The 9699-nt window shown below is 47.1% G+C and overlaps 1 protein-coding gene across 10 annotated transcripts in view; it reads left to right on the top strand.

Moving 5' to 3' along the window:
* The window catches only part of CEP250 (centrosomal protein 250), a 33716-nt gene continuing 24293 nt past the window's right edge, over positions 277-9699 (top strand). For 5 of the 10 annotated variants that reach the window (XR_002444176.1, XM_021416652.1, XM_021416651.1 and 2 more), the window contains exons 1-12: positions 277-624; positions 2457-2525; positions 3202-3284; positions 4502-4667; positions 5321-5427; positions 6121-6348; positions 6593-6631; positions 6872-6968; positions 7291-7389; positions 8384-8545; positions 8851-9029; positions 9468-9650. Coding sequence is in view for 9 of the 10 variants with exons in the window: in XM_021416652.1 (XP_021272327.1) it covers positions 292-624; positions 2457-2525; positions 3202-3284; positions 4502-4667; positions 5321-5427; positions 6121-6348; positions 6593-6631; positions 6872-6968; positions 7291-7389; positions 8384-8545; positions 8851-9029; positions 9468-9650 (1745 nt within the window). In the remaining variant the exon portion in view is untranslated. Of the gene's footprint in view, positions 625-2456; positions 2526-3201; positions 3285-4501; positions 4668-5320; positions 5428-6120; positions 6349-6592; positions 6632-6871; positions 6969-7290; positions 7390-8383; positions 8546-8850; positions 9030-9467; positions 9651-9699 lie in introns of those variants that run through there. The other 5 variants (XM_021416649.1, XM_021416650.1, XM_021416655.1 and 2 more) reach the window with 5 other exon arrangements.

Below are 9699 nucleotides of genomic sequence, written 5' to 3'. Positions count from 1 at the left end.
GGGCGGTGGGCATGGCACAGGCAGCCAGGGCAGCGGGCACAGCTCCAGCGCTGGAGGCCAGGGAGCGCTGGGACATCACTTGCAGCCATAGGGTTTGGGTTTGGGTGGTGTTGTGCTGGGCTCAGTGGTGTGTGTGAGTCCCTTCCAGCTCAGGATTTTCTGTGATTCTGTGATTCTTTGGCATGGCACTGGCAGACTCCTTGCCCTCTTCGGAACGTTTCTGGTTTTACCTTGATTTCTAGTGATGGTCTCTGTATTCACAGAGCTAAATCCACCTTACTTATATTTAATATGCCACAGCCGAATCCACCTCCCTCATATTCAGCTTTCCACTGTAGAGGAGAGAATCCCCCGAGCAGCCTTAGCAGCCAGGGCAGCACGGCGAGCCACACGCTACAGCCAGCGGCAGCAGGCCTGGCGCGGGCACGGCGTCTTTCCCCGCCGCCCAACCGCCGGCCTATCGCCGCGTTGCGGGGCCCGGCGAGCGGAGCGGGGCGGGGCTGGGCGCGGGGCATGGCGGCCGGGGACGCGGCGCGGGGCCAGGCCTGCCTGCGGCGGCGGCTGCACGGAGCGGAGGAGGCGCAGCAGCAGCAAGCGGTGCTGGTACGGAAGCTGCAGGAGAAGGTGAGGGGAGGGCGGGAAGAGGCGCGGCCCACCCGGGGGCCCGGAGCCGAAGCCTCGGGAGCCGCCCGGCCCCTAGTGCTGCCGGGAGAGCCCCGCGCGGGGCCTGAGCGCGGCCCGGCTGGGTGAGCCGTGCGGGCAGCGCGGGCCGGGGCTCGCCTTGGTTGCTGAACGCATTGCAGGGAAATAACGGTGTTCCGAAAAGCTGTTTTCTCGGCGTTCCTGGGGACCCACGGAGCTTTTTGCCCGTTGGAAGTCTTGGTTCGGGGGACGTAACGGAAACAGTTGTCGTGTTTGAATGCAGAAGGCATTGTGGTTTCTCGTCGAATGAGAAACTGCTCGGGTGCTGAGAAGCCTGAGTGACTGCAAGTTAACACCTGCGTGGTTTGACATCGTGTGGAAGTGTCTTTGGAGGAGAAGTGACAATAGCAAAGGGATGGTAAAAGCACGTTTCTTCCTGCAGGCTGTGCAGAGCTCTGTTCGTTCCTGCTCAGGCTCTGCCAGCTGATTTTCCACTTATTTCAGTATTCCCCGAAGGACTGCTGCTTGTTGCCAGCCAGCAGCTGTGCACAGACCTGTCTGTTCTGAGTCCCTCCCAGTGAGGCAGTCATTCTCACCATGTCAGAGCTTTTCCCTCCCTTTTATTTTACTGTATGCATCTTACTTGGCTATATAGCAAGAAATTGTATTTTCTTTGATTTTTCTGAGTGGGATACTGGTGCTACAGGAAGCATTCATTGATGTCAAGCTGGACAGGAGCCAGCAGTGTGCCCTCACAGCCCAGAAAGCCAGCCAGATCCTGGCTGCATCCAAAGCAGCGTGGGCAGCGGGGTGAAGGAGGCGATCCTGCCCCTCTGCTCTGAGACCCCACCTGGAGTACAGTGTCCAGATGTGGAGTCCTCAGCAGGAGAGACATGGACCTGTTGGTGTGCGTCCAAAGGAGAACCACAAAAGTGATCCAAGTGATGGAACACCTGCCTATGAGGATAGGCTGAGAGAGCTGGGGCTGTGCAGCCTGGAGAAGGGAGGGCTCCAGGGAGATCTGAGAGCAGCCTTGCAGTATCTAAAGGGGCTGTAAGAAAGAGGGGGGACAGACTCTTTAGCAGGGTCTGTAGGACCCTGATAGGGCAAGGGTAAATGGTTTCAAACTAAAAGAGGGGACATTTAGGCTGGATGTAAGGAAGATGTTTTTTTACAGTTATAGTGGTGAGGCACTGGAACAGGTTGCCCAGAGATGTGGTGGTTGCCCCCTCCTTGGAAATATTCATGGTCAGGCTGGATGGGGCTCTGAGCAGCCTGACCTAGCTGTAGGTGTCCCTGTTCATTGCAGGGGGGTTTGATGAGATGACCTTTAAAGGTCCCTTCCAACTCAAACAATTCTGTGATTCACAGTAAGCTTACTGTTGCTGAGGCATGCTGAGCTACTTGGTAAGCTTTTCCTTCCAAGCTTGTAATGAAACATGATTTAAGTAGGATTTGACATTGATTTTGATGTTGGCACTCTTTCTGGATTTAACATAGTTTGCTGAGGTTTAAGCAGAGTAATCTTCAGTCTGACAGATATAGTTGGCCTGGCACGGCATTCGTGTCTGCCTCATCATTCTGCTTGTCATCACTGTCTCAGGATGAGCAGTTAGTTCTATGCATAACATAAACCCTTTCTCATATTAGATAAAGTGAAGCTTCCGTATATGATGATGATTTCTCTCTGTGTTAGTAGTGCTGTGAAAAGTACTGGGCTCTGTCTGTAAAGGCTTAGAGAACAGCTAATGCAGGAGGGGCTAAGTCTGTTAGAAGTTCATTTCCCTCTTCCTAATTCTCTTTATCCATCTCAGTTGCTGCAGTATCGGACGTGGTGTCGTGAGCTGGAGCAGCGACTTGAAGCGGGAGGGGTGAGTGTGCAGGTATGTGGCATTTGCTAACTCAGATTAAAGGCTCCTCAAAGCAATAAAAAAACTTGTTTTCCTGATGTGAGGATTTAAAGGAGTACTTCAGTATTTTGCCTTTCAGTATTTTGTCCAGTAGGTGTTCATAGAGCAGCCTTTAGTCCCAGAAATGCCAGTCCAGAAAACCTTATCAAGAAGGATGTTAACTTTGTGAAGGAGTGCTTTGTTGCTGGAGTAATTTTTGTGCTAGGTCTCAGGAGAGGGCTGCACCGCTTGTTACGTTACGGCTGTCTCTGAATAAGAATTGAATAAGAATTGATTGAAACACAGCATCTTGGAAGGCAAGATGCTGGCACTCAACATGTAGAGCTGGCTCATTGCTTTTCTTTCTGCTTCGCGGCTAAAGTAAACCCAGGAAACAAAGAGTAGGAGAGTATGTATTCCCAAGCTTCAAGTCTAAGTGAGCAGTCCTGATCGTGAGCTGAAGATACCCAGCTGTGAGAATGGGAAACTGAAGAGAGCTAGTGAGATGGAGTAGTACTGTACACCTCCCTTCCTCCCTGTAATCATGGCGCTGTAACGCCTGGAAGAAGCCACGAGCTCCTAAGATACCAAACAAATGGAAGGGAAAGCAGTGGATGATAATAGCAGTGAAGGGAGCACAAGAATTTGACTAAACATTTCTTTTCTTAAGGGATCCCTTTCAGACAGATGGGAAACCACAGAAGACCGTGGCCTGGAGAAAGCACTCCTCCAGTTAGAGGAAGAGCAGCAAAGGTAAAAGAAAAGAGCAATATCTCATTCTTGGTGTCCTGGATCCTCATGGAAGTGAGAGAAAACCTCTAAGTTCTGCCTGATCTCCCCAGGGGAAGCAGCTGGGCAGGCCATTTTGAAAGCAGGAAAGTCCACAGTCCCAACCTCTGTTTTGAGTGAAGGTTGGTTGTATGACCTCCAAAGGTCCCTCTCCAGCCTGAATTTTTCTGTGATTCAGTAGGTGAGCTGCAGCAAAGCCCTGCTTTATGTTGGGAATCAAACCGTAACATCCTAAAGGTTTCATGGAACAGGTGTTTTCCTATTTGATTTGGAGTTTTATTTTATCTGACAAGCATTTGGCACCACAGGAATCTTCTGTCATATTTTTCTGTGCTTTTCTTTCTCCTTCAGCACCAGAGAAAAATTGTGTGTGGTATAAAATATGTGTGTGCTGTGTTGCCTAAGTTGCAAAGTAAGGTGGAGGAAGCACAACTCCTGCTTTTATCCAAAAACTGAGCTCTGTGCTTGTTCACTGGACAGTGGTTCTTCCAATTTTGTTCGTGAAATATTTCCTGAGGGAGACACTGGGCTGTGGCCCCACAGTAATTGGCCAGGAGTGCTTTGCACTCCTTACAGTGAGCATGGTTAAAAGCTTTTTTGAGGGCTGCAGACGCACTACACTTTGGGGACTGAAGGAAAGTTCAGTTTTCAGTTCAGTGCTTCATTTAAAGCTGTTTCCCGCACATGTATGGCCTTGGTTTTGTGCTGTGCAGTTTACTGGATCAACAAAGTGGGGTTTTTACTGCGGGTCCTAATGTACTGGACAAGAACAGAGAGAGGTTTAAAAAGAAGTGGGCAGAAGTAGGAACAATATTGCAAGGGAAAGGATGTGGAAACAGAGGTAAGGGTGGTATGAAGGCAGTCAGGACAGTGATACATTCAGCAGGATCTTGTCATGGCAGTGAAGTGGACGAGTGACCAGACAGAGCGTAGGGAAGGCAAGAGCTTAACTTGTGAGCATGATGAGGAAAGGGAGACTGAAACTGTAGGTGGAAATGAAGGCTTAATGCAAGAGGAAACAAATAGGTTTGCCTTAGCAGAGACATCTTAGTTATTCCTAGAAAGCACTTCTACTGTTTCCTTGAGAAGAAAGTCAGTGTTGAGGGAACTGGAAAATCACGAGGATGCTACTTGCGGTAGTAGCTGTTTGGTGAGCTCATTGCTATTTCTCCCTTTCCAAGGTGTGAGAACCTGGCAGAAGTGAATACCCTCCTGCGGGAACACCTAGATAAAGCAAAGGAGATGAATTTAGCACTTAAAGAAGATGTTGGAAAGCTGACAGCAGATTGGATGAGAGCCCGAGAGGAGCTGGAATTGAAGGAGAGTGAATGGCGCAGTGAGCGTGAGGTAAGGATAGGCTGTAGGAATGTCAGCAGAGTGCCAGACTCGAAGGAGAGTACAGTGGTTGGTTAGCAGAATGTGGGTGTGGGGTGCAGGGGTGTCAGCAAAGGTGGTGATGGAAGATGCCCACCTACTGCGACGATGCTGCTGAGTCTTAAAGACAAGTACTTGCTGTTGCTCTACAATGTAGGCCAGTCACACATGGACTCTCCTTTATTTTTATTACTGGTTTTTTTTACACTTCTTATATCTCAGCAGTGAAGAACAGAGGGGTCTGTGTGTTTTCAGGTTCAGAGTAGGTAAGAGAAGATCAAGACAGGCATCCCTTGCCAGCAACCTGTGGCAAGCAAATGAAGGGGCTTGTTTTTATTCTTCCTTCACCAAGAATGTTAGAGATCTCTGCGGGTCAAGATGAGGAACCTGATCAGTGTGCTTTGTTGATACCCGCTGCAGCAGGAGAGGTGTGGATATTCCCATCTTTGAAGTCAGGTGGCAGGTTTACTGAGGATGTTTGTGTGGTGCCTATCCAGTCCTTGGTGCTTCTGTTGGAATTATTAAAGGTGTTCTAATGATGATGGCTGTACTCTCTCAGATCTTGAAGAATTGTACAGTGACAGGGAAGGCTGAATTGCTGTTCCTCTTTGTCTTTGTGTGCTCAGTGTTATGACAGCTACTTAAGGGGTGAGCATAACCGTCTTCTGAGCCTGTGGCGACAGGTGGTGACTTTCCGCCGTCACTTCCTGGAAATGAAGACTGCCACCGACAGGTGAGGGGAAACTAAGAGTGTCTTGGGGAGGAAAATGTAGCTTCTCTTCTTTTCACGTCTGCTTTTTCTGCCTTGATCTTCCTTTAGTTACAGCTAACAATACAATTTCTCCTTTGATATCTTGAAGTATTTCCATAAAGCCTGCTTTGGACCTGTTGCTGCCTGTGCGACCTATTGTAGGGTACCTGCTTTAGCAGAGATGTTGGACTCAATGATTTCTTGAGGTCCCTTCCAACCCCTGCAATTCTGTCATCCTGTGTTTCAAGCTTTATTCTTAGAGCACCTTCCTGAAGCATTTATTATGTGCATATCTTCTGAAGCCTCTTAGCAGTCCAATTGGTGATGCTAATAGGTCACTTAATGCTGATATGCTAGTTATAAAATCTGTGGATCTTAGTAAAATTCCATACATACATTAATGATAATTGAAGTATGTTAATAAGATACAAGCAGAGCAGCAATTTATAAGAGTAATTAGAAGTTCTTGAAGCCTTCTAGCTATGCCATGCATTTCTTCTGAGGAGAAAATAAACTAATTCCACAGCTCTGTGGATATTCATCTGACCTTCTGAGATTAGCATATGATTTGTCTCTAACGAAGGTATAATCAATTGCCTAATTCTGTACTTGAAAAGTGGATTGAGTGGTAAAACTTCTGTTGTAAACATTAGCTCTTTCTTTATTCTTCCTCAGAGACTTGACAGAGCTGAAGGCAGAGCAAATGAGACTCTCTGGATCTATACTTGTAAGCTGCTTCCGTCTGAACTCTGGCGTACAGCTGTGGGAGTCCATCACTTTGGGTAGGCCTGTCCTAAAGGATCAAGCACAGCAGCAAGTGGAAAGGGAAATAAACCAGAAGGCTTTGGAAGTGATGTGCTTACAAGTCAATGGGGACCTGGAGAAGAAAGAGCTTCAAGATAGGTTAATATATCTTAAACTTTTTTTAGTCTCAACATTCTTTTGTGACTGCTGATTCACAGCTAGGCTGTGTTTGTGTTCGAAACACATCCATTCTGTATAGCCTCATATCTCTCCAGTGGAAAAGGTCTGGTGGAAGCCCTTCTGAGTAAGAAGACTGGAGGAAAGATTGTATATTGTAATGTAATTGCTGTTACTGATTCTTGGTGAGGAATTCAGAGTGGTATAAAGCTCTTTTCCTGTCCAGGGCTGCGCTCAAGGATCTGGGAGGAATTTGCACAGCACGGTAATAAGCAGTGTAGCACCTCTGTGCTGCTGTTTCCTTGAAAGACTGAGTGCAGATTCCTTTGGTCCGAGTGGTGCCTTTCTGCAATGCACAGCATGTTAGCATGTAGAGATTAAGGCTGTCTTTGCTGTATTTTCTGGGCTGAACTTTTTCTGCTGTGCTTTTGGGAGCTGCTTATCTTTTTTAACAGCTGATGGTGCGCAGTGCTTTTGGAATGGCATGTGGACCTTCTCTTCTCAGGGTGATGGAGCTCTCAGCCTTGCTTGTGCAGTCTCAGAAGCAAAACGAGGAGAAAGAGAAGACCGTGAAAACCCTTAACGACACAGTGGAGATTCTAGTATGTTTTACCTTTGTCTGGGAAATAGCCCAGTTTCTGCTTGGTTTGAGTCATTTGTTCTCTAGCCTTAGCACAGAGAGGTGTGTCTTCCTCAAGAGGAAGAACAGTAAGGATGCTAACTGTGTGGAAAAGTGAGGAGTATCACCAAAATACCTGGTGTGTGTTTGGCATGTGTGGAGTCTGTCCAGGTGCAGGCAGTGGCAGGGGAGTTGCAGACACTGGAATCACTAGGGCTTGTCAGCATGACAATGCTGATGGAGATGGGGATGCTTCAGAGGGGAGCAGCTCTTCCTTGTCCACTCTTTCCTTATTCTGTTCTCAGGAAGCAAGTCGGTTAGAGGTAGAATACGAAGCTTCATTAACTAAAAATGCCAAAGAAGAGAATCTTGCCCTTCAAAAGCTAATCAAAGAGATAACTGAGGTGAGTACACATTTGAGTCCACATCCTTATAGATTTGATTTAGAAGAACTTGATGAAGGAAAGAGAAAAACACAGGGAACAGATTCACATGTTTTATACTGCTACTGGCTGTTTAATTTTCATGCCACTTTTCTGACATGAAATCTATTGCAGCTTCACCACTAGCTCTCCTGTGACTCTTCACCTGAGCTCCTAGGAGTTTCTGTAGCTTTGCCTTCACTGTCATGTTAAGGTCTCTCTTGAACTGTGCTTTCTTAGGTGGCTGCTTGACATTTCTACTCCAGTGTTGCTTGGAGGCTTCCCAAACCCTCCATGAGCAATAACCGTGTTGTTCTTCAGATTTTTGTAAAAGGTCACTGACTCAATCAGTGCACTTGCCAGCTTTGCTGCTTCGCTCTGTCTTCACTGACCATTATCATCACAGAATCTTAACTGTTCCAGCTGGTTAGGGGTAAGTTTAGCTTACTCCAAGTCTTCACTTTGTACAGGAGGTTTAATCATCGGATCTTTTACACCGCCTCACACAAAGTCAGTTCTTTCTCCTTATTTAATCATTTTTTCCTTTTTTGCTTCTGCTCAGAGCAATTATAAACATTAGCTATTTCATTACTATTTTCCAGTATTCATCAGCTGCCTTCTTCTCTGGGCAGTGTTAATGGTTCTTTTCATTGCTATTTCCAGTGTTGATTTGGTGCTTGTATATGTGGCTTTGAGAAGCCAAAAGAGAACCAAATCATTCCTGAGAGCTTCAAGAAACTGAGCATTCAAGCAGCCTCTATCCACTTCACATTTGTTGCTTCTCTTCTTATTTATAGTAGCTCTGCTCAGAAGTCCCTGGAGTACTTGTGGCTGGGACAAAACTTATTTAATCACTGAAGAAATGAGTGAATTGAGTCTTTAACAACTCTAGGATGAAGTGGGGGAAGAAGGAGAAATAGATGAAGGAAAACAAAATAGTATGAGCAAAGAATAACAGCTTGATGTGGGCTTTCAGGTGGTGTTAAATGACAGTGACAGCATGGTCAGCATTGTCCACCCTGACAGTTCCCAGCGTCCAGAGTCTAGCAACGTCCTCTCTTGTCTGAGCTCCCTTGATGCAGAGCATGCCTTTGTGTTGGTTCGGGAAACACTGGCAAGGAGGCAAAGAGCAACACAGGTGAGAATTTCTGGTAGTCTTCACCACTGGCCACAGTCTCAGCCACTAATGCCTCACCTGGCTTCAGACCTTTTCATTTACTTACCAGTTTCTTTCTAGCCACCCCACTCTTGCTACTGTTTGGCCTTGCCAGTCTCACCAACAATGTGTTCCACTGCATTTCTCTCCTGATCTCCTTCCCCTCATCACAGCTTTTGCTTTCAGGTGAGCTGTCTCTCTGCTTGCTTCTCCTCCCAGCTACTGTATTTGAAGCCATCTTCCCTGCTCATTATTGCTTGTTTGTGCTATTTCCCCATTCCTTACAGGCCCTAAAAGAAGAGCTTTCTGCCAGGCAGGACACTATCAATTTCCTTCAGCACCAGCACAGACAGCAGGAGGAGAAGTGCAAGAAGCTGCAGCAAAGGCTTGAGCAACTGGAGGAGGAAAACAAGACGTCTGTTAGCCACCAGCAGCACCTCAAGTCTCTGGTACAAGCACTGAAGAGGTAAGCGTTTCATCCTTCTATGTTCTAAAGGCAATCTACTTTCAGCTCTGAGAGTTCAGAGATGTTATGGGCAAAGAATTCTCCTATGCCCAGTATTTGTATGGCTCTGTTTAGCATTTAACATCCTCCTGTCATTGCTTTTCGTGCTCTACTGTTATCCTATGGCTGCTCTTCTTTGAGATTTAGAGCAGTCTTGGAATACAGGATGCCTCTCTCAACACGCTGCTTCTCTGAATTCTGTTCTTTGGGTGCCGTTTCCTAGCCTCCAGTTCTCACTGAATGCAAACCAAAGCCTGCCTTACTTTCTCTCCGCAGTTATATTTGTGAGGGGAGGAGCAAGTCTCTTCTTACCCTGCTTTCCACAGCTCCATCCTAGAATGGTGAAAATGGGATCAATGAGTATGGAGATCACCTCATTCTTCTTCCTTGTCTCTGCAGTGACTGTGCAAACCTAGAGAAAATCAGGGGAGAGCTACAACAAAAGCTGGAATTAAGTGAGCAAGAAGCCTCACGTCTGCGTCGGAGTAACACTGAACTGCAGCTGAAGGAAGATTCAGCCCAAGGGGAAAAGGTGGAGCAGCAGCTGGCGATGGAGAGAGCGCATCATGACCACGAGCTCCTGTGAGTGTTAAAAGCTTTCTCTGGGCAGGCGCGAGTGTTGCTAGAGTTT

This window comes from Numida meleagris, chromosome 19 (assembly GCF_002078875.1).
Source record: "Numida meleagris isolate 19003 breed g44 Domestic line chromosome 19, NumMel1.0, whole genome shotgun sequence".
NCBI classification, from domain to species: Eukaryota; Metazoa; Chordata; class Aves; order Galliformes; family Numididae; genus Numida; species Numida meleagris.
This window is presented reverse-complemented; position numbering and strand designations above follow the sequence as displayed.